The sequence below is a fragment of the Prinia subflava genome, chromosome 23 (assembly GCF_021018805.1).
Source record: "Prinia subflava isolate CZ2003 ecotype Zambia chromosome 23, Cam_Psub_1.2, whole genome shotgun sequence".
Classification (NCBI taxonomy): domain Eukaryota; kingdom Metazoa; phylum Chordata; class Aves; order Passeriformes; family Cisticolidae; genus Prinia; species Prinia subflava.
Window position 1 is genome coordinate 4,716,985 of NC_086269.1, and position 23,593 is coordinate 4,740,577.

Here is a 23,593-nt window from a genome sequence, read left to right on the forward strand (position 1 = left end):
CATCCAAGCAGGATGGTGGTAAATGCCTGCTGACTTTGGGCTGGCATCCGAGATCTTCCCAATCTGGGCTTGGCTGAGGCAGCTCCTCTAGTTCTTGTGGAGCGCCTTGAGGAATTTCAAACAGCTTAAAAGGAAAACACCTTTAAAAAGAAAAATCCTGTGGTCCAAACAAGTATGCATTTCCCTCTTGCTATTAATATCCCAGGCCTTGATCCTCCTCCAAATATTAGTGCAGGCGTTTAATGGCTTGCAAAGGAGCGGTGCCTTTGATCCCGGAGTGGGAATGTTTGCTGGGATGTGAATTATTGAAGGTGAAAGATGCTTTCAAGTGCAACAGGCTGCCCATGTTTTCCAGTGTGATTTATTGCCTCCCTGGTGTTTCTCCCAACCTGGCAATGAAAAATTCATTTCCGAGTTTGGCGGGGAGGTTTGGAGTGGAATAACTCTTGCTTTGGGCACGAACTCCATCTTTTTATCTAGAGATGATTTCCAGGGGAATAAGATAGACATTTCTTTCTGCCTGCTGTTCTGGGAAGCCTTTTGTTTTTCAGCTCCCACTTCAGGCCCTGTTTGAGCGCCCTGGTCCTTCCCTGCAGCAGCAATATTGCAGTGGGGATGAATTGCTGCAGCTGCTGCCATCTAATGGGAAAATTCAGCCTCCACGGCCTCAGCTCTTCATTTTGGAATCAAATAAAACCATTTCTTGCACAATCCTGCTGCCACTCGGCCAAGCAGCATCTTCCACGTACAATCCCAGCATTTTTAGGCAAAAGGAAAAGCTGATCTGATGGGTGGCTTTGCATGGGGAAGTGCTACAGACCCAGCAGAAAGAAGTTTTTGGGTTAATCGGGTTGAAATGGTGCTTCTCTTATTGTGGATCAAATTTGCAAAATATGCTTGAATTTATATTATTTTTAAATAAAAGAAGAAGTAGTGAAGATGGTCCCAAACAATTAGAAAAAGCCATTCCAGATATCCCAAATACCAAACCCAGGCACAGCTCTGAGCTGAGCCGTATAAATCCTTCCTGAGGAGCTGCTCCATCACTAAAAATATTGTATAAAGAAATATGGTAAAGAGTGATGAACAGGGAATGATAGCAATAAATATATTGCATTAGGAAAATAACGTGTTTTAATTATGGGACCAAAGGAAAATGACTTGAGATAAGCTGGGGGAAGACACAAGGATGGAGACTTAGGGTACAGAGGTACTGGAGTAATAAATTGGGGTGAGCAGGAGAAATAAATCATCCCTGAAAGACTCAGGAATTCCAGAGTGGCTGCGAAGCTAGACCCTCGCTGGTGAAGCTGATATATATAAAATATATATAATTATATATGAAAATATGTAGTGTTGCTAGAAGCCCAACTCCTATTGTCACTTTATTTTTCTAAAGCACAAATTGGCTACTATTATGCTTTGCCATTATGTACATGAAAATAATAATGGCAACAAAAAGCAGACCCAACTAGGCAGAATTAATTCCCCAAACTCTGCACATAAGCACAGTCTTTAAATAAACCTGTTGAACTACTGGGAATTCACATGGAACATATAAAATACAAAATTATAGCACTTGTATTCTTATTTATTTAGACTGTATGTCTTTTTTTTTTCTGCAAAAATATAGTTCAATCAAACTGTAAAAAGATAAAAAACACCCCTTGAAATTGTGGCATATTTATTTAGATGTTTCAAGCTGGATTTAAAACCAATTCAGTACTGCACTGGGGACAACACAAGAAAAAAACCTCTTGCAAGCATTTGTCTTCTTCTTATCCTGGACATGCTCTTGGGGCTTTTGTGTTTATTTTGAGCAAAATATTCAGTAGTTTCTGTCAAGCCCCATCACTGCTCACTGGCAGGATTAACGAGGGAAGGGAAAAACTACTTTTACCTTGTCTCATTGGAGAGATTTAAGTGCATTTAGAATATATTGAATATCGCATTGTTCCTGATCAAATCCAGTCAGATTGCAAAGCCAGAGCAGAAGTCCCCACAGCCCAGAGCACCAACAGCACTAAACCCCCTTGTTTTATACACTTGGATGGCTTCAGGTTTTCATTTATTCTATCCCAAGGCTTGGGTTTACACTCTGCTGCTTCCAGTATCACTGCAGCATCTCAGACCCAGCTGGGTTCCCTTTCTGCCTCTCTTGTTGGCCTGTTTTTGGTCTCCAAAAGAAAGTGATAAAGTTCTCCAAGGAGAATTTTGGAGGGCTGGTGTGCTCTGGAGGAATGACAGGGGGTCCCCCACAGCAGCTTTTGCTCTCAGCATCCAAGGAAGATCAGGCAAGGAGGACACACAGGAAAAGAGAAGGTGTCCACAGACTATTTTTATGCTTTTCTGGCTGTTGGTGCAGTCTGTCCATCACCAGCAGCAGCCCTTTTTCTTCTGGGGTGCCTCTGGTACCTCTTCTGCCTTATTTTTCATTTCATCTTCACGAACTTTGAGCAGCCTGGGAGAAAAGGAAACAAATTAGTTGGGTATTTCCCCATATTTTGTATTTCTGTGCTGTTTGTCTTTGGTACAAGAGGCTCAGCACAGCTGAAATGAGTCAGGATCCTCCCAGTTCCACGTGATCTGAGAGCTGTGGATGCTGCTAAAAATGCCAGCCTAAATCAAATCACAGCCAGAGCTTCTTTCAGTCAAGCCAGGGACAAATCAGCAGCATCCCCCAAAGGGTTTTATTCACCTCCTTGCAATGCTGGTTGTTCAGAGACAAGTTAGGGCAGTGCTAAGTGCTCATCCCAGCATGTGCTGCCCTGAGTTTTCCCGGACATTTGGGCATGGAGTGTCTGGTGACAGTGACAAACCAGTATTTAGAGTTTAAAAAGCAGGGAGAGAACTCATTAAACTGAGGATAGCTGGAGGAAAAATCCAAGCACACAGCTCACCTGACGAAGCTGACCATGGACTCGAGGACGTTGTGGCCCGAGGCAGCGCTGCACTCGTAGAACATGAGCTGATGCTCCTGGAAGACACAGACCACAAACAGAAATGGAATGTTCTTGCACTGGAATAGCCTAATGTGGCAATAATTACCCATGGGACAGTCCCAGTCAAGGGGAAACTGGGGGGAATCAAGGAAACAAATAACTCAATAATTTATTTACTGGAACACGAGGGTGAAATCTAGATTTTCTGGTTGCTACAACATCAGCTTTTAATACCAAGGAAAAGGCTGACTGTGCAAACAGAAAAATTTGTGATGACTTCTGGTTATGGGAGTGAACACAGGGAGAGGCATAACTAGATGTTCCCAACTCTTTTTTTTCCTACCAGTTTGGGAAAATAAGCATCTATCCCTCATCTCCATTTGTAAAATTGGTCCATGGATTCTGGCCCAAATCCCATAAACTTTAAAATAAAGTCAGTAAAGGTGAGATTCTCATTCTCCTCACCAAAATTTTATTAGCCATCTATATTTGAAGAGATTAATCAAAATGTGATCATTTCAGTATCTTTATACCATCATAGTGCTCAGTAGGCTTATTATTTTTATGATGCTGGGACGATACTCAACACTTCACAGCAAAGATAAGCAGAGCTGAAAATGTTTTCATTTACAAATCCAGTTCCATAAATCAATTTACTGGTGCTGAGGCAAAATTAAAGTGGCAAAGGAAAAGCAAGGCAGGGAAGGGTGAGAGATGGGTTCAGAGAATATTTTGTCAACCACTGGTGCATGAGGGGTAAATGAAGGCTTTCCCCTTTCTCCAGCTCCTCGGGCTGCTGGTGTCCATCCTTAGCTGTCCCTGCCTCACTGCTTCACCACCTACCTTGGCCAGGCATTCACCCTCCTTTGTAGGGACCTGTCTCTGGGCAGCACAGTCGGTTTTGTTCCCAAGAAGCAGAACAGCAACTCCATCCTCTGCTGCTTCCTGAGGGAGAGAGAAGGGAAGATCAGGACAGCTTCAAAATCTTCCTTGAATCTCAGCTAGCCACACTGCAAATATCCTGGAGTACCATGACTGACACATGTGGATTTGGGCTAATAATGAAACTTTAAATTCTTAAATAAGTTCAACAGCATGTAAGAATTTTGTTTTCCTTAAATCATCTGCCCATGTCAATTAACAGGACAGAGCACTGGATGAGTTACACTGGTAATGAATTCACTTTGTGCTCAAGTGCAGCCGCCCTCTGGCTGTGATTTACAGGCACCGAGCAAGGCAATATTCTATTTTGTTTCAGCATTTTTAAACACTGGCTTTGTGTCAACTGGAAATCTCTGAAAGGAAGTTTTAATAAGCCTTGAATCACCTCCCATTCCCCAGGACTCAAATTGGACTATTCTTGATGTAAAAGCAACATTTTCCATTCCTTTGCACTAATCTTTAATTGTTTAAGAGCTGATCATTACCCTACTGGTGCTATCAACAAATCACCCCAGGAAACACTGCCAACGTGTGAAAATCTGACAAACCCTCCAGAAAAATTTCTTTTATGACGAAAGCAATGCAGAATACCCTTTCCAAAGGGCTCGGCCACTCCTACCAGCCCCAGAGCCCGGGATCTCCCCCACCTGGACGCAGCCGAGCCAGTAGCGCACGTCGGAGAAGGAGTGCTCGGAGGTGATGTCGTACATCAGCACCACCCCGTCCGCCTTGCGGAAGAACTGCCTGGTCACGCTGCGGTACCTGCGGGCATTTGGGGCGGATCAGCAGCACGCCCTGAGCGGGTTCTGCCTGGGAGTGCTGTGAGATCCTAGCGGGAAAGGTGGGAATGCAGGTCTGCGAAACAGGCAGCCCCCAGATTTGGCTCTTGTCCTGATGGCGGGGGCCATAGGAACAGGCTGAGTGCCAGCTTTATCTTAATTACTTCCTTTATTATGCTTTATCAGATCACGTACTGTACAGAGTCCCTCCTTGAGCAACTTCACCTTTGCTTAGCAAAGCCAAGAATATTCCTTGCCCCTAAAATACAGGGGAAAAAACCCCAGGTTGTGTCCTTAAGCAGCACAGCACCTCACCTTTCCTGACCAGCTGAGTCCCACAGGCGGAGAGCAAAGCACTTGTTGTCCACAACGAGGTTTTTGATGTGATAATCCATTCCTGGAAGACACAAAAGAGGATATTTTGGTAGTGCAGAGTTCTGCCCTGTGACAGAAGATGGATGGAGAAGAAACATGGTGCAGGGTGGTCTGGGGCTGCGGCTCCAGGGGTTGGTCCCAAGTGAACCTCTGGCTTTTAGATGTTTAATCGCTGGATTTTGGGAAGGTCTCTCATCTCATGGTGAATAAAACCAGGTTGGTGAAGAGAGGAGAATGGAGCTGAAAGTCAAAGCAGAGAGTAAAGCACTGGGCCACTGTTGCTGGTGCCCTAGGAAGGATGAGGAGGAGCAGCATTTCCTGCCCAGGAGCATCCAGGCGTGGGGACTTGGTGGTTCTGGTTGGCCCCTGGGGACTGGTGGTACAACACGCTTGGCAGGAGCTGTGACAGGCACGTGGTGACCTCCAGCAGCTTGTGGGGTGGAGGAAAGGGAATTGCAGTGGAGAGGGGCTGGAGGAGACCTACCCACTGTGGCGCTGAGCTGGGGGTTGAAGGTGTCGGCGTGCAGACGGTACAGGAACGACGTTTTGCCCACGTGGGAGTCCCCAACAAACAGCACGTTGTAGAGGTGCTCTGGGTCCAGGGGAGCCTTAGGACAAACCCCTGGAGCAGCTCCTGCCCCACCTGCAGTCACAGCCCCTGGCTTTCCTGGGCTGGGCTCGCCTTCCTGGCTCATTTTCTGACCAAACTCTTGCATATTCTCTCGTTGGCCAACACCAAGGTGTTTGCTCTGTTCTCCCAAGAGCTGCCTTTGCCCCAGTGAGTTCTCTCTGAGGACCATCCCCAGCTGATCCCTCCCAGCATCTCCTGGTTGTGCTGTGGTGTGCAGTGTTGATGCTGGTGGCACCTCTTCCCTTGGACGCCCAGCAGGTCCAGCAGCCGTGTGCTCTGGTTCCGTGGTGGGTGGTGAGTCCCCCTCTGGCTGTTGGGCCACCGTGTGAAGCTTCCCCTCATGTCCCTGTGCTGAAACCTGCTCCTGAAGCTCCCTTTGGGCTGCCTGTCCCGGAGCACAAAGCCGCCACACATCTGGAATGAGAACATCCTCCTGCATCATCGTTTCCAGCTTTAGGGGGCTGATCTGTAATGGCACCTCGGAGACCAGGGAGGCAAACACAGCATCCTCATGGCCCTGGTTTAGTCTTAGACCCTGAGTTTTCACTCCAGTCCTCACCCCTGCCTCCAGCCTCTCTCCCTGTGCCACCTCCAGACCGTGAGGCTTCCCCTCTGCAGCAGCCCTCTCCCCCTGCAGTAATTCCTGTGCCTCCAGAATCTGCCCCTCAGGACCAATGCATGCTCCCAGTTTGGCTTCCAGACCAGGGCCCTCTGCAGCAGTGACAGGCCCAGGACACAAAGCAGCCTCAGCTGGAGCAGGCACATCTGCAGCAGCAGCTCCTTCCCATGGGTTTGCAGTGGGAAATGCACCCAGACCTGCCTCCAGACCTAGAGTCAGGCTCTGCTGCCCTTCCCACATCCCAGCTACACCCAGAGGTGTCAGATCTGCCTCCGTGCTCCCTCCTGAGCCTGATTTGGCCTTCTGCTGATCTGTGAAGAGCTGCACATCAGCATCAGTGCTCTGGGCCTCCAGTGTGTGCAGGCTTTCAGCCTCCTCCTGTGGCTGGACTCCCGCACCAGCCCCCTCTCCCTGTGGGCCTCGTGCTCCTCCTAGACCAAGCACAGGCTCGTGTGACAGCCCATGCTCACCCTGTCCTTGTGCCTCATCCTCCTCCTCCTCCAGCTGAACAGCTCTTTCACCCTCCCAAACCCTTGGAGCTCCTGGGCTGAGACCCTCATGGGACATCCTATCTTCCTGGACATCCTCTGCCTCCCTTCCCAGAAATTCTGCTTTATCCTCCTGATCCAGGGGCTGCACCTCTGAATCCACGCCCCCTCCCTGCTCTGTCCCTGACGATCCAGCCTCACCCAGGGCCGGCAGATCTGTCTCTGTGCTCCCTCCCGGGCTCAGTCTGAGCTCCTCCCCCTCTGCAATCAGCTGCACGTTGGCACCGCTGCTCTGGTGCTCAGGGGTGTCCGGGATTTCAGCCTCTTCCTGTGCTTGCATGTCTTCACCAGCTCCCCCTGCCTGCCTGACCCCTGATCCCTGCAGATGAAGCTCAGGCTCCTGTGGCAGCCCATGCTCACCCTGTTCTTGTGCCCCATCTTCTTCCTCATCCTCCTCAATCTGAACAGCTCTTTCCCCTTCCCTTCCCTTTTCAGCCCAGAAACCCCCACAGAGCTGCAGATCTGCCTGGCCATTCTCTGCCTCCCCTTGCACTGACTCTGCTTTATTAACCTGATCCAGAGGCTGCACCTCTGAATCCACACTGCCTCTCTGCTCTGTCCCTGAGGATCCAGCCTCACCCAGGGGCTGCAGATCTCCCCCTGTGCTCCCTCCTGGGCTCAGTCTGAGCTCATCCCCCTCTGCAATCAGCTGCACATTGGCACCACTGCTCTGCCCTTCCCCCGTGTGCAGGATTACAACCTCCTCCACTGGCTGCACGCCTGCATCTGTCCCTCCTCTGTGTCTGGTGGTCACTCCAGACGGGTGAGGCACCAGCTCCTGCATCAGCCCATGCCCACCCTGTGCCTGTCCCCAGTCCCCAGCCCCATCCCTGGGCTGCAGAGCTGCACTGTGCCCTCCTCCCTGTGGGTTTTCTGGGCTGGCACTCACACACAGCTGACTGTCTGTCCAGGAGTCCTCTGCCTCCAATTCCACTAACTCTTCTTTATCCCCTTGATCCAGCGGATGCACATCTGAATCCGCACCCCCTCCCTGCTCAGTCCCCATGTCGTCACTCTGGCTTAAAGGCTGCAGAGCTGCCTCTGTGCTTTGTGCTGAGGCTGATTTGAGCTCATCCCCCTCTGCAATCAGCTGCACATTGCCACCACTGCTCTGGTGCTCAATAGTGTCCAGGCTTTCAGCCTCTTCCTGTTCTTGCATGTCTTCACCAGCTCCTGCACCGTGCCCAACTCCTGATCCCTGCAGATGAAGCTCAGGCTCCTGTGGCAGCCCATGCTCACCCTGTCCTTGTGCCTCATCCTCCTCCTCCTCCAGCTGAACAGCTCTTTCATCCTCCCCTCCCCATAGAGCCCCTGGGCTGAGACCCTCATGGGACATCCTATCATCCTGGCCATCCTCTGCCTCCCTTCCCAGAAACTCTTCTTTATGCCTCTGATCCAGGGGCTGCACCTCTGAATCCACACCCCCTCCCTGCTCTGTCCCCGTGGAGTCACTCTGGCTTAAGGGCTGCAGAACTGGCTCTGTGCTTTCTGCTGAGGCTGATGTGAGCTCATCCCCCTCTGCAATCAGCTGCACATTGGCACCACTGCTCTGGTGCTCAGGAGTGTCCAGGCTTGCAGCCTCTTCCTGTGCTTGCATGTCTTTACCAGCCCCCTCTGCCTGCCTGACCCCTGATCCCTGCAGACCAAGCACAGGCTCCTGTGGCAGCTCACCCTCACCCTGTCCTTGTGCCCCATCGTCCTTGTCCTCAATCTGAACATTTATTCCAATTTCTCCTCCCTGCGAGACTCTTGAGGGGAGACCCTCTGACAGCTGCATGTCTTCCTGGGCATCCTCTGCCTCCCCTTCCAAAAACTCTGCTTTATTAACCTGATCCAGGGGCTGCACCTCTGAATCCACACCCCCTCCCTGCTCTGTCCCTGACGATCCAGCCTCACTCAGGGCCTGCAGATCTGCCCCTGTGCTCCTTCCCGGGCTCAGTCTGAGCTCATCCCCCTCTGCAATCAGCTGCACATTGGCACCGCTGCTCTGGTGCTCAATAGTGTCCAGGCTTTCAGCCTCTTCCTGTGCTTGCATGTCTTCACCAGCTCCCGCACCGTGCCCATCTCCTGATCCCTGCAGATGAAGCAGAGGCTCGTGTGGCAGCCCATGCTCACCCTGTCCTTGTGCCTTATCCTCCTCCAGCTGAACAGCTCTTTCATCCTCCCCTCCCCATGGAGCCCCTGGCCTGAGACCCTCATGGGACATCCTATCATCCTGGACATCCTCTGCCTCCCTTCCCAGAAATTCTTCTTTATGCCTCTGATCCAGGGGCTGCACCTCTGAATCCACACCCCCTCCCTGCTCTGTCCCCGTGGAGTCACTCTGGCTTAAGGGCTGCAGAACTGGCTCTGTGCTTTCTGCTGAGGCTGATGTGAGCTCATCCCCCTCTGCAATCAGCTGCACGTTGGCACCACTGCTCTGGTGCTCAGGAGTGTCCGGGCTTTCAGCCTGTTCCCCTGGTTGCAGACCTGCACCAGCCCCCTCTCCCTGATCCAGGGTCACCCCACTGGGATGAGGCACTGGCTCGTGTGGCAGCCCACCCTGTCCTTGTGCCCCATCCTCTTCCTCACTCTCTTGGAGCTGACCAGCTCTCTCCCCCTTCCCTCCCTGGGGGGTTTCTGGGCTGAGACCCCCACAGAGCTGCAGATCTGCCTCCACCAGTTCCAGTGCCTGAGACTTAACCGGGAACAGTCCACACAAGTCTGGGCTGCCCACAGGTGTTTCTGTTGGGGAAGGCCTCTCACTGTGCACTGCAGCAGCCCTCATTTCTCCTCCCAGCTCTTCCTCTGGTTTATCCTTCTCCAGCTGCACACCTGGATCCACACTCCCTCCCTGCTGTGTCCCTGGGGGTCCAGCCTCATTCCAGACCTCCAGATCTGCCTCCACCTCTGCCAGCAGCTCCCTGTTGGTGCTGCTCTGGGCCTCCATCAGTTCCACATCTGTTCCCACTCCTCCTTGGCCGTGGGTGGGTGGCACAGCCACTGCCAGTGGCTCCAGAGCACCCACGCTCCCTCTCCACCCTGCGCCTCCCCTGGCACACTCACCCTGCAGCTGCTGCTCTGCTTCCCTGGGCTCTGCTTCCTCCACCTCCTCTTCCTCGGCCCTGGCTCTGCTGCTCCCTGCACGCTCAGCTGGGGCTGGCAGCACCTCTGGCACTTTGGAGTCCATGGCCTTTCCCCGGGGCTGCACCTCTGTCCTGGCACGTTCCTCATCCAGCACTCCTGGGTCAGGGGCCACTGTCACCTCAGGGACACCACCCCCACAGGCTGCTTGCCCCCAGGACGGTGGCTCTGGCTCCAGGTGCTCTCCCAGCTCAGTTTCCAGTTTCTCAGGGAGCCCCAGTGCTGGCTCAGCCCATTCCTGCAGCGCCGTGCCCGGGAGTGCCTGCACACCCTCACCCAGCGCCCTGCCTGGCTGCTGCTCATCCACGGCCAGGCACTGTCCCACGGCTGTGCCTTCCTGCCCAGCCTCAGGCGGCCCCAGACCTGCCTCCACATTTTCTCTCTGCCTTATCTCCACTTCCTCAGCCTCTCCCAGGAGCTGTGGTTTTGCTGTTTTTTCCTGCAGCCACCTTGCTCCCTCCACCTCCATCAGCACCTGCTCTCCTGCCTCCATGCTCTCTCCCAGATGCTCAGCCACATTTAGCACCATCTCCTCCACACCAGCCCCCTTTCCTTGCAGGAATAACCTCCTCTGTGCCTCCTCTGGGCTGTGTCCCTGCTCTGCCCCTGGCTCCTGAGCCGTGCAGTGCCCGGCTCCTGTGGACGCACCAGCCTGTGTCACATCCAGAGCACGAAGCTCAGCTGTGGCTGGTCCCTCCTGCAGGTCTCCTTCCACCAGCTCATGATGGACGTGGCCAGGGAGGGTCTCCTGCAGGACTCCAGGGGTTGTTTCATGTGCTGTGGCTGCCTCTGGCCCCGTTTGGGGCTCAGCATTGTCCCAGGGGTGACAGGGAGTGTCTGCCAGGGCAGGGGGTGCACCCAGTGCCTGTTCCTTCAGATGTTTGCTCAGAGCTGCTATTGCATCATTCATCTCTCTTAGCAAAGAGCTTTGGTCAGAGACACCTTCCTCTTTCAGAGATTCTGGGAAGGGGTCCTCTTCTGCAGAGCTTGCTTTCTGTGGGGCTCCTGAAATGTTTATTTCTGCTGGCAGCATTTCCCAAACCCTGGAAAGGGCAGAAAATGGGGCAATGAAGCAGCTCCCAGGTCAGGCTCCAGCTCCCTCCCATCCCCAGTCAGTCCCAGAGGGTCTCTGATCTACAGCATCACCCCATCCCTCTCCAAAGCGGATTTTATTTCCTCTCTGGGTGCACTTGGACTTCACACAGGCAGCAATGGGGGCAGGGGAAAGGGGGAAGCACACGCAGGCAGACCTGGGGCTGCATCCTGGCCTCTTCCCAGTACCCATATTGACATTATCAGACAGCAAAAGACAACTCTCAGCCAGGCAGAGCAAGTTCCTGAGCCAAGGGAGTGACGAGCTGGGATAAGAGATGGGAGCTCCAGGGTGAGAGATGAGTGGGTGGGAGAGGAGTGCTAAAAGGACAAAATACCGTTGTTTGCCTGGGGGGGTGGAGGGAGGGCCTGGGGCTCAGCCCTGGCTCACAGATCCCAGGGGCGCACAGGGGAGCAGCAGGAGCCCTTACACTTGGTGGGTGCTCTTGGCTCTGCTCTCGCTGCTCTGCGATCCCAGCCTGATGCGCATCTCGGAGCGGAACTTCTCACTCTTCCCAGGACTCAGCTGCAGGAAACAGGGTGGAAGAGGAGAGAGAAAAACGCTTGGTGAGGGAGAATATCCACCTGGAAGGATGTGGAGTTCTCTGACAGGTATCCTGCTGTACCCACCCTTGGGGGTAACAGAAATAAGGTGCTGCAAGCCCCTCCCTTCCCAAACATCTGCACCAGCCCTGACTGAGAGAGCTTTTAGGGGAGGCAGTGCTGCAGGAGCACCCTGTGCTCTTGAGCTCCTCTGCAGTCCCAGACAGAGCAGCACAAGGCCCTGGAGCCCCTGTCCTGTCCCCACACACCCAGCTGAAGTACCTGTGGGGACATTGGCACCTCGATGGGTAACTCTGCCACCACTCTGTCCCTGCAAACAGAGCACAAGGGTCAAAATGGGAACTCCATCCTCTTCACCACATCCACCCCGCACCAGGGCTGTCAGGGTAGTGACAGAGCAGGTCAGCAAAACCCTCAATCCTTGGATCAGTCCCACTGAGCCCTCCTGGGTGAAGGACACCCCCATCCCTCCCCTGCAGGGACACATTCAGTGCGTGGTGCTGGCAGTCCTGCTTTTTCCTCTGGTGCTTTGCACACCAAACCACGGTGAACCTGCACCATGGGCAGCACTGAAGCACCGTGCTGGCTGAGGCCCATCCAACTCATTCCCCACAAGTGACACGTGTGGGGACACCCGTGTGCCCCACGGTCACCCAGCTGCTCACCCGGGCTCCCCCGTGTGCTCCCAAACCACTGCAGCCCTCATCGTGCTCAGGCGGCCCTGGGTGTGCTGCAGCTGCTGCTGCAGGTGCTGCAGGTGATGCTGCAGGGCCCGGTTGCTCTCCTCCAGCTGCCGGTTCTCTGTGCTGGTGACTTGCTGGGAGCTCTGGAGGCTGTGGCAGCGTCGCTCCAGCTGTGGGATGGCAGACAGGACACTGAGAGCCCGCCAAAATCCCCCCAAAATAATTCATAACCCCCTGCTCTAGACCCGGGGCTGAATTACACCCCCTCCACCCCGAGGATGGTGGGTGGGAAACTCAACTCGTGTCCTCTGGGGATGGAGGGGACTGTGGGGATGGGGATGGGGCTGGCAAGTGTGGGGTAGGGGGTCCTGTGTGACAGCCTGCAGCAGGGGCTGGTGGGGACACGGCGGGATCAGCGGGGTGGTTCCAGCACAGCCCAGAAACCCCCGACACACAAAGGAGGGTCGGGACCAGCCCACCTCTGTCTGTGCCGTGAGCAGGCGCTGCACCTCCCTCTCGCTGGCATCCAGCACCCGCCGCAGCTCCTCGCCCTGCTGCTGGCTCCGGGCCGCGCTCTGCGGTGGCACAGGGACACCGGCACCCGCTCACCCATCGGCTGGGGCTCTGGGGTGCCGGGTCCCCCGGCAAGGGGACAGCAGCAGCCAGGGACCCACCTGCTGCTCCAGCCGCAGCTGTTCCTGCTGGATCTGCTGCTCCAGGACCTCGCAGAGCTGCTGCACGTCCTTGTCGTGCTCGGCCACCCGCCTGTGGCGACAGCGGGGCCGGGGAGGGGTGTGAGACCCCGCTCCGGGGCTGCAGGACCCCGCACTGCCCCCGGGAGCCTCGGGCCGGGTTTGCCCGGAGGGTGTCACCCGGCACGGATGTGGCCGGCGGTCCGAGCCCGGCCCTTTTCCACCCCGTCCATGACTGTAGAGGGAGCCCGACCCCAAACATTGGCAGAACCTCTGCTCCGGCCGCTGGGGGATGTGCTGGAAGCACCCAGGCTTCTCCGCACGGCTGGGATGGCCCTGCCGGTCCCCATCCCTCCTGTCCTGTCCCCATGCACTGTCCTGGGGTGACTCACTTGTTCAGAGTCAGCTCCAAAGCCTCCTTCTCGCTCCTGGCTTCCTGGATGCGCTGCCTCATCTTGGCCAGGAATTCCTCCAGGTTGTCCAGCAGCTGGGGCTCGTCCTGCCGGAGCTTCACCCAGAGCTGCCAGATCTCCTGTCTGCAGGGACAGGGCTGTTTCGGGCTGCGATCTCCCCAGAACCCCCAAAGCCAGGCCAGTTGAGTCATTAAATTCACACTTTTTGAGGTGTGTGAGGGCAGATGAGCGCTGGGGTCACTGTGACCCTGCTCCTGTGCTCAGGCCAAAGGCACCCCCAAGGCATCTCTGGGCTCCCTGCCGGTGTGGGGATCTCCTCCCCGAGCCTTTCCCCCTCTATCCATCCTGCAGGGCACCCATGGGTGCCAAGCAGGGCACTTACTCCTCAGAGAGGTTCCCTGTGCCCAGCTGTTCCATGAAGGCAGCAAAGTGTCTGCGCTCCTCGCTGTCCACCCCTGCCAGCTCCGGGGCGGGCAGCACCAGCCGGACCCTCCGGGACGCCGTCTTCCGCCGCCGGTGCTCCCTGGCAGCTTTCTGGGAGCTCAGGAACTGCCCTGCTGACAGACACCCCAAACCCTCAGTTCCCAGGCAGGGCAACAGCAAAGCCCAAACCCCAACCCCAGTGCTTCCCCCTCCACAGCTTCAACAAAGCAGTTCAGCACAACAGGACCCTGCACCAGGCGAGCTGAGGGCTGAGAGCTGCTTGTGGGGAGGATTCACCCTGTGCCACACAGCCAAGGCAGCGTTTCACACTGCTCGTGGGGAGGATTCACCCTGTGCCACACAGCCAAGGCCGGGTTTCCCATCCCCCAGGAGAGCCCCAGGACCATGCCCAGCTACACTTACGGAGCCCGGCCGTGAACTCCTCTGTGCCCAAGCGCCCGGTGCCGGCAGCATCCAGCCCATCGAACACAAGCTCCAGCTCCTCCCTGCTGCATGGCAAACCTTCCTCCTGCAATTTCTAAAACCAGAGCAAATCGGGGTGAAACCCTCCCGTCACACCATCTCTGTCACCCCGGCAGTGCCGGACCCCAGGACACAACCCCGTCCTCACCTGCATGTCCGAGCGGGTGACCGCTCCCGCCTGCTCCGTGTCCCTGGCGCTGAGGAGCTGCTGCACCCTCTGCACTACTTCAGATGCCCACGGTGGCTCCTCAGCAGGGCCGGGTGCTGGTGCTGGGGCCTCCCCGGAGCCCTCACGGAGCTGCTTGTGCCGGCTGGAGCCCAAGCGCCGGCCCTTGGGGGCCGCCCGGCGCTCGGACATGGCCCTGGCCTGGCTGGACACCTTTGCTGCAGCCTGGTGGAAGACAGAGGCACTGAGCTGGAAATTCATTCTGTTGCTGTCAAGGGCCCGATTGCTGAGGAGGGTTTGGCAAGAGGAAGGGAAGCCCTTGTCTCCGAGTGCAAATGGAGCTGGATCTGCAGCAGCAACAGCTGCTCCTGCCAGCCACTCCAGGGCTACCAGCCACTCCAGGGCTACCAGCCATTCCAAGGGCTCCCAGCCACTCCAGGGAATCACAGCCATCCCAAGGGCTCCCAGCCATTTCACGGCTCTCAGACATTCCAGGAGCTCCAACCACCCCAGGAGTTCCCAGCTCAGCTCCCAGCCACCCCAGGGGCTCCCAGGCACCCCCGGGCTCCCAGCCCAGCTCCCAGCTGCTCAACAGCTTCTCCTGCCACCAGCCAAGCACCCATCCCAAACCTCCCCATGATCTGCCCTGGCTGTGGAGGATGCACAGAGCACCAGCAAGGGCCACTCAGGAGGTGACACAGCCTGGAGGTGACACCCACAAAGGACCAGCCAAGGTGATGCTGGAGGTGTGAGCAAGAAGTGCTGGTTCCACCTGCCGGCCCAGAGCTCAGCAGCGCCTTTTAAAATCCCTCCCCCGGTTTTCACAGCTGTGAGTCACCTCCGGGCAGAGGGCACGATGGAGGTTTCCATCACGCTGCTGCTGGCCCAGGCCTGTGGGGCCTGAGCTGGGGACCCCCAGTGCCCTGTCCCCGGCCTGGGTGGGCAGTTGTGTCACCAAGAGCCACTGTGCCATCCCCAAGAGGGGCTGTTCTTTGTGGGCAAGGCTGAAACCCCGAGGGAAGGAAGCCACAGCCGTGGGGAGGGGTGATGCAGAGCCAGGGCCATGCTGGCTCTGCCTGAGCCCAGCTCTCCACTCCCAGCCTGGGGAGATGCCAGCTCCTCCAGCTCCTCCAGCCCTCTGCCCCCTTCCTTTTGCCATGAGAAACAGACCCTGCTCAATCCCAGTGGACATCAGAAATGGGAACAGGGCCCCAAATCGGCCCCAGCTCCTTAAAGCAAGAGGGTCTTGTGGAGTTGCTGGAGTCCCACAGGACCAGAAATGCCTTTGTGGTGGTGCCAGCCTCTAAGACAGAAGAGTGGGAATTCTGGGGGGCAGGGGGTTGTTTAGGTTATGGAGAAGCCCCTGGTTACCTATCCCAGCCCCAGGGCAGGTGAGCTGAGCCCACAGCACGATGGAGGCACTGAACAAGCAGGGGGATGGGATGGGATGGGATGGGATGGGATGGGATGGGATGGGATGGGATGGGATGGGATGGGATGGGATGGGATGGGATGGGATGGGATGGGATGGGATGGGATGGGATGGGATGGGATGGGATGGGATGGGATGGGATGGGATGGGATGGGATGGGATGGGATGGGATGGGATGGGATGGGATGGGAATTGTGCCTCCCCTAGCCAAGCAGGGCCCCCCATGGCATTATCAGCTCCCAGTGTCCTGCCTCCCTCCACAGCACCCTGCGCTGCTCCCAGTCCTCAGAAAGGAGCCCCCAGCCACAGTCCCTCACAGACAGCAAGAAAAAGCCCCCTTGGATCACCAGCACTGAGAAAACCCCTTCTTTCCCTCACTTTTCTATTTCTCAGGATGATGCCCGAGCTCTCCCCGGGGCAGCAGGACTTACCCTCCCCACGTGCCAAGAGGGCTGCTCGGTGCTGGGGCACACCAGGGGCTCCCCAGGTCACAGGGGACGCGGGTCCCACCCCGAGGGCGCCCGAGCCGGCCGCGGCCCCGCTCTCATCTCTCTTACTCAAGGCACTTTCCGTTCTGACACTCAACTGCCGGTGCTCACACATTTCCTGTTTGCTGCCTTGCAAGGCTGTGGGGAGGACCCGTGCAGAAGGTGACAGTGGCCCCAAAGCCCCCAGATCCCGGGCAGCTCTGCAAAGGACTGCAGGTGCTGGTGAGAAGTGCAGCAAAGTCCCCATCCTGTCCTGCTTTGCAATGGTCGGGGCTGGGGGTGTTTGGTGCAGGGGTAAGAACAGCAGACAAAGAGCAAATGTTATTTTAAGGCTCCAAACCCAAAATACGAGATTATATATAACCCCCGGATTGTAACATCCTACCAAAGACAGAACAACATGAAAATCCTCCCTGTGGAGGTTCTTTGGCCCCAGAATTTGAAGATGTCCCCCCCGTGCTGTTCTCTGATGGTTTTTTAAGGCTTCTGTCTGAATTATAAACCTGGCTTTAAACCCAGCACCAAACCCAGTGGCTGCCCAGCAGCACTCTGCTTCAAGAGGGGACAGGGGGATCCGATGCACCACAGGCATTTTTCCTGCTCTTTAACTGCAAAATGTGAAGAGAACTCAGGCAGAAGGAAATGCTGTTATCTCCAGAGCATAACTCCAGCAAACATCCCCTGCCTTGCAGATCTGAGCCGATCTGAGCCCAGCTCCCAGGGCAGGAGCTCTGGAGTGGAAGCTGATGCCTCAACTCCCTCTGCCCATCTAAACTGGTGAAATCCCTCACGGGGAACCAGCCACGCCCTGCTCATTTGCTGTTTAACCTAACCAAGCAGCAGCCAGCTCAGGTCCATCCACTTCATCAGGGCATTTTATGGGCCAGCCATGAGCTCAGCTGGTTCTTCTCCACACTCTGGGCAAAGCTGGTGCTGCCCAGAGCTGAAGCATCCCCTCGGTCAGGCTGGGGGCTCAGCCCTCTGCAATGTTTATTGCTGCTCAGAGAAGGATGGGTTTTGGCTTTGCTTTATCCAAGGATTTGAAGAGAAAGTTTTCCCTTTCAAAGAGAAAACCATAAATATCCCTGGGAGAGCTTGATTTGTGCCCTCTGCCCAGCAAGACTTCGTGGTTCCAGCAGCAGGGCTGGGCTGGCAGCGAGCACCGGGATCAGCAGCGGTCAGGGGAGGGCACAGCCCGGAGGGAGGGTGTGATCCTACCTCGATGAGATGCTGGAAGGTGTCAGTGAAAGGGGTTTGAATGTGAAAGGTGTCAGTGAAAGGGAAGGGAAGCACCTGACCCTCCCCCTGGGTGGGTTTGACCCTCAGCATCCCTGCTCTGTGCTGAGGCCAGGCTGGGATGGGAGCAGCAAAACACAACCTGGGTTGAAGGTGGCAGGTTTCCATCCTCTCCCCAGCTGCTGGGAGCCCATCACTGTTTTGTGTCCCAAAGCTGGGGGGACACAGTCCTGGAGTGTCCCAGGGACTCACAGCTCAAGCCCTGGACCAGCTCCCTCTGGCCCAGCAGAGCCAGACCCCGGCTCTCCCCAGAGCCACAAACATGCACAGGGAGGTTTCACTGATTCATTTCTCGTTTCCTTCATTGCTGCTGCTCCTGGTGAATGGGAGGTGACAGCAGAGGGGAGCTCCTGGCAGCAGCCAGGGGGTTTGGCAGCACTGACATAAGGGGAAAGATTACAGGGGCTAAATCTGTAGGGCTTGACTCAGCAGCAGTTCAAAGGCTGAGTGTGTGTCAGGGATGCACGGATGTCACCCCACACTCCAGGGACAGGCAGATGCTTGAGGGATCCTCAGCTGATCAATGACAAACGTTGTTCATTGCCATCAACTTTATTTTCATCCGGGTCCTCTGCAAATCGGGGAATTTCTCACATTAACCAGAACCTCAAGCTTTGCTCAGTCCTTCAAGGAAGCAGCCAGTGGTGGAGACAGCCCTGACTCCCAGGGGCTCCCAGTCCCACCCAGGAAATGCCACTGCACGTTTCCACCAGAAGTGCCACCACGTGCTCTTGTGTCCCCATCCCACAGCGTGGGTGACCCTTGTGACCCCCAGCACCCTTTAAAGGGGTAAGGGAGGGGAGCAGCTTGCCCATGGCTGACAGGACAGGGAGGGTTAGGGGGAACAGGGTCACAGTGGGGAAAGAGGAATGGTGGGGAAAACAGAAATACAGGGGTCCTCCAGGGACATCCCACACAGGCTTCTGCTGGGGACATGGTGGCAGCACCAGGCCACTGTCCCCAGGGAATGGGGTCAAGCACAGAGGTTGTGGCAAGGCTTTATCCCTCTTAGCCCTCAAAGGCAGATCCCAGCTCAGGGCTGCACCCCCAGAGGGATCCCCAGCCCCTGAACCCTCCTCCCCCAGCCAGACCCTGCTCCCAGTCACCCACATTAATTCACCAGAATTCCTTTGCACAGGTGTTTATCGAGAGTTAACACGTACAGACAAACAGGTATTTCCCCTTTCCCCACATACACTTAATAGCATTATTTTAAATATAAATAAACATTTAGTGCTGGGAGCTTGGCAGCTTCACCGACAGCAAAGTGCATCGAGGTGCAAGGTGGGAGATCAACCCTGTCCCTTTTCCTCCTGGGACCATCTTGCACCAGTTCCTGGGTCCAAATCCAGCAGAGCAGGAGATGAACCCCATGAAAGTGCTGAGACCTGACAGTGTTGAGTCCCTCAGGGACTCATCCTTCAGTGCTGGAACTGAACAGCCTCTGCTCCAGGCCATTCCTTGATCCCAGAGCAAAGTCAGGGTCCTCTCCCTGCCAGCCCCAAAGGAGAAAAAGTCCAGGAAAACAAGCTACAATTCCTTATTTCAGCATCATCCCTGCTGGTGAGCAGGACTTCTTCCTAGAGGAGCCCAGCAGAGCTGGGGCTCCCCAGCCTGGTGTCAGTGTTGAGGGATGTGGGCACAAGCAGCAGCACCAACAAGCAAACAACAGGGTGACAAAATGGCATTTGGGGCCAGCACAGTGCCAGGATCCCAAATCCTGCCCAGGGCAGTGCTCCCAGTGAGTCACCCCCAGGAAGGGCTGTCCAGGAACAGCTTCCTCCCCCCAGGGCCGGGGGAAGGAGCAGCCTCCACATCACTGCCCCCACACACGGACAGTGCTGGGCTCCATCCTGCTGGGACAGAGGGACATCCCCCGTGCCAGCAGCCGGGGTGTCCCAGGGCTCCACAACCCTCACCAGTGACTTTCCTTAAAGACATCTGGTGCCACCAGGTGGCTGGGACACAAGTGTCCCCCAGGACCAGCCCCTAGGCAGGGGCGTGTCCACGGCTGGACAGCAGGACGGCACAAGGACGGTGTTTGGACCCCCAGGCACGGGCAGAGGACACTTCTGCAGGCAGGGCAGTGCCCCAGTCCCACCAGGCCCATCTCAGTCCTCCTCCAGACCCGCCATGGGGCTCCTCTTCTACATTGCACACAGTGAAGGTCCCTCAGGACCCCAGAGCTACTCATAAATAGGAACTACAGACTCTACATTGCTCGGTACAGATCAGCACAGCACGGGGCGGGGGAGCCAGGCTGCCCCCGGCGTCGGCAGCTGCCCCAGCGAGTCACGGGCGGGGCCGCGCAGGGACGATCCTCCTCTTGGCACTGTAGAAGTCTGAAAGGAAGAAGGAAAGGATTGGAAAGTGTCTCCAGCCCGCTGGGAGCAGTGGGGCAGGAAGAGGGAGGTGTGCCCAGGTGGGTTTCACCCTAAAGCCCCCACGCAAAGCTGCTGGAGAGCAGAGCTGTGAGTCTGCACCATGTCTCCTGTTTGTCTCATCTGCAGTTCCACTCCACGACCTGACAATGGAGGACAGGAAGAAATTTTCCACTCTGAGGGAGGTGAGACACTGGCACAGGTTGCCCAGGGAGGTTCTGGATGCACCAACCCTGGAAGTGTTCAAAGCCACGTTGGATAAAGGCTTTCAGCAACCCGGTCTAGTGGGAGGCATCTTAAAGATGGTCTTGAAGGTCCATTCCAACTCCTTAATACCCTGTGATTCTATGATTGGGTCAGGCCATTGGAACTGAAGGTGATGAATTTGGGCGCATCTTCAGCTACAAAACCCACAGGCCCAATGCCAGTCCCCTGCACAAACCCCAGCAGCCACAAGGCACCCAGCTGGTGGCCTTTTTCCCTTTGGAAGATGGGCTCTGCCTTCCTAGGAGAGATCCACAGGGAGAGATCCACAGAGGGTGGGACCCGTCCCCATGCCCAAGAGCCAGGCAGGGCTCTGGCAGCCCAGTCCCCTCTGTCTGTCTGTCCCTGCCATGACATCAATGCCACCAAGTCCCCGGGCAGTGACATCAACCCCAGCGCTCACCTTTGATCGTGGTCTGCCCACGTTTCAAGCTCTGCAGGGAACCTGCCTTGTAAACCTTCGAGCTCTGCTGAGACTCCTCGGGGCAAATCCTGCCAGCACGGTCCTTGGGGGGGACCCTGTGGGCCGAGGAGCTCCTGCTGTCACTGCTGATGACAGCCCTGACCAGGCTGTGAACCTCCTGGGGCGCCTGCTCAGCCACAAGGACCTTCTCCCACTTGAACGGCCCTTCCAGGGGAGTCTCTGTCTCAAAGTTGAAGTTCCAGCGCTGCTGAGCCTCTTCCAGCTGCTGTCTTATCTTGTCCTCGAAGTCGAGCTGGAGCTGCTCGTGGTCCACGGGGCCGAAGAGGTTCCTGCACACTTTGCTGCTGCACGGGGCCTGCCCAGCCCTGCTCTGGGACAGCGGCATCGCGGCGGCTGCGGGGAAACCAGAGCCAGTTATGGGGGCTGGGGTGACAGGAGCAAAGACAGGGCAGGGCTGGCCACCAGGGCAAAGCACACGGTAGCCAAGGTGGGACAAGCTGGGCTGGGCCTGCACTGAGGCAGCCCAGAGGGGACTGACACATCTGGGCTCTGACTTTGGAGATTTTCACAGAGGCTGAGGTCAGACACAGCCCAGTGTGACACAGGAGGGTGGGGAAGGTGCAGATGTCAACACTCCCGATTCCTCCTCCAGCAGGCAAAGCCCTGCCAGGTCAGAGCACCCAGCACCTTGACGCTGCCACCCACCCACAACAGCCCTCGGGGTGCCAACCTCAGAGCCACAGCAGCCTGATGCTCCCCTGGTCCCCAGACACTGCCCAACCTGCTCCTTCCCACTCCCATGCAGGCAAGGGCAGGTTGGCACACGGGCAAATGAAGCAACAGGATGTTTTTCTGGCCAGTTTCTTCATCCCAAGAACCCAGACCCGGTGGTAAGGAAACCTTCAAGCAACTGCAAGAACATGCCACAAGCTTGACCACTTTGCTAACCACCCTCCTTATCTGCTGGGAGCTGTTGGGTAACCAGACACAAGACCTTGTTTGTTTTTTTTCAAATCGGTGCCAAAAGCCTTGACCTTCCCAGTAAGTGACAAAGCCTTCCCCTGCCACCCATGTGGGGATAATGGAGCCCTCACTACAGCCCCACTTATGAGGAACCTCGACACAGAATCAGAATCGTTAAGGTTGGAGAACACGTCCAAGATCATCGAGTCCAGCTGGTAAGAGTCAGCAATGCTCTGAGATTTGTGTCCAGAGCTAAGGCTTGCCCCTGCTGGGACAGCCACACTCATTAAATCAGCTTAAAAGAGGAAGATTCGTAGCTCCCGTTTCCCACCTAATCTGAGACTCCCGAAGCCAGGCCACAGAAGATCCTCCCCATCCCCAAACTTCCCCAAGAAGTGAGTTCTCAGCCTCCTGCAGGGAAGATTTCTCCCCAAATTCAGCACCTGCACCCCTCTGGACTGCCTGTGCCACATTTCTTCCCCACATTCCACCCCTTGAAGTGTGGCTGTGGCACTCGGAGCTCTGGTCTAGTTGACAAGGCGAGGATCAGTCAGAGGTTGGGCTCGAGGATCTCGGAGGTCTTTTCCAACCTTAATGATTCCATGATCCTATTACCAGGCGTGGCACCAGCACCGTGTGCCAGTGGGCAGTGCCCAGCGCAGGGGCTGGGGGGCCACAATCAGTTCCTGGGGCCACCCCTGTGCTCGGACTCAGCATCCCCGAGTAAAAATAGAAATCCAGCTTCCTATCTCCGGGCGGTCTGAGCACAGACAAGGGTGACCTCACTGCCAGGCAAGTCTCAGCATGTCCAGGCAAGCCCGGGCAGGTGGCGGGAGAGGGACACGTTCCGTCACCCTGCCCAGACACCCCCCGGCCCTCCCCGCCCGCGTCACCAGCCGATGTCCCCATCCTCAGGTCGCCGACGCCACTCAGGTGCCACCCTGGAGCCTCGAGATAACAGCCCGGCCCTGACTCACGGCTGCAGACTGCCAAAGTCACCCTCGAGGGCGGGACCAGGCCGGGCCATCGTCCCCTCCCATGGGGCTGGTGCCGCTTCCAGCGACCTCTGCCCAGCAGGAGCTTCGAGGCTCCCGGCAGCCGCCCGGGAACCCCAAGATTTGGGCGAGGAAGTGGCAGGTGCACGGCCACGGTAAAACCTCTCCCAGACGAGCTGGTGATGAGAGCACCCCTGGAGGACACCCGGCGGGGCTCCACAGACACCTGCGACACCCAGGACCAGTCACTCCAGTTTGGGGAAGGCTGGGGCGAGCAGGAGGGGCTGAGGGCACCCGCACCCGGGAGCGGCTGAAGCCGCTGATCCCGCCCGGCTCAGGACACCCATGGGCCTGGGAGGGGCCGGCACGGGGGTGGGCGCTCCCCGCCCGGCCCCGCAGGATGCTCGGAGGGGGGACAGCGGCCGCACCGCACCCTGCACCCCGCACTCTGCACCCCGCACTCTGCACCCCGCACCCCGCATCGTGCCCGCGCCGCCGCCACCGGGGGGCGAGCGCGACCCAGCCCGGGGGCTCCGCATCCCCCGGGGGTTCCGAGGGTTCCCGGGGGGCTCCGCACCGCCGTCCCTGGCACCATTACCGCCGGCACCGCTACCCCCGGGCACCGCCGTCCCCGGCACCGCCGCCCTCGGCACCGGGCGCGGCCCCGCTCTCTCCCAGCGCTGGGGACGCGGCCCCAGGAGGAGCCGCCCCCGCTGCGGCGCTTCCTCTGCTCCAGCCCCCGGCGTTCCCCGGGAAACCCGGCGCTCCCCTCCCTCCCCGGCCGGCGAAGGAGCGCAGCCGCCCGCACTCACCGCCCTTCCTCCGCGTCTGTCCGGGCGTGCGGCGCTTTCCGTCCTTATAGCGCAGGGCGGGCC

At 56.9% G+C, this 23,593-nt stretch overlaps 2 protein-coding genes across 3 annotated transcripts; both read right to left on the reverse strand.

Moving 5' to 3' along the window:
- Nucleotides 1-1,570: 1,570 nt before the first annotated feature.
- Nucleotides 1,571-16,469, reverse strand: RAB44 (RAB44, member RAS oncogene family). Of its 2 annotated transcripts, XM_063418234.1 has the most exons (17): nucleotides 16,339-16,469; nucleotides 14,458-14,700; nucleotides 14,250-14,364; nucleotides 13,786-13,957; nucleotides 13,383-13,526; nucleotides 12,973-13,063; nucleotides 12,778-12,873; nucleotides 12,281-12,468; nucleotides 11,877-11,925; nucleotides 11,483-11,577; nucleotides 10,608-11,002; nucleotides 5,523-6,083; nucleotides 4,979-5,060; nucleotides 4,532-4,646; nucleotides 3,786-3,887; nucleotides 2,901-2,977; nucleotides 1,571-2,461 (listed from the first exon to the last, which is right to left on the reverse strand). In XM_063418234.1, exons 2-17 carry the CDS (start codon nucleotides 14,665-14,667, stop codon nucleotides 2,374-2,376), a joined length of 2,580 nt encoding a protein of 859 aa, XP_063274304.1. In that variant the 5' UTR covers nucleotides 14,668-14,700; nucleotides 16,339-16,469; the 3' UTR covers nucleotides 1,571-2,373. The 2 variants fall into 2 exon arrangements, with proteins under 2 accessions (XP_063274304.1, XP_063274303.1); XM_063418233.1 differs by lacking the exons at nucleotides 10,608-11,002; nucleotides 11,483-11,577; nucleotides 11,877-11,925; ... (6 more) ...; nucleotides 14,458-14,700; nucleotides 16,339-16,469 and having other exon boundaries at nucleotides 5,523-8,167.
- Nucleotides 16,470-18,820: 2,351 nt separating this feature from the next.
- Nucleotides 18,821-23,593, reverse strand: CDKN1A (cyclin dependent kinase inhibitor 1A). The gene is made up of 3 exons (XM_063418282.1): nucleotides 23,531-23,593; nucleotides 20,740-21,153; nucleotides 18,821-20,033 (listed from the first exon to the last, which is right to left on the reverse strand). Exons 2-3 carry the CDS (start codon nucleotides 21,143-21,145, stop codon nucleotides 19,984-19,986), a joined length of 456 nt encoding a protein of 151 aa, XP_063274352.1. The 5' UTR covers nucleotides 21,146-21,153; nucleotides 23,531-23,593; the 3' UTR covers nucleotides 18,821-19,983.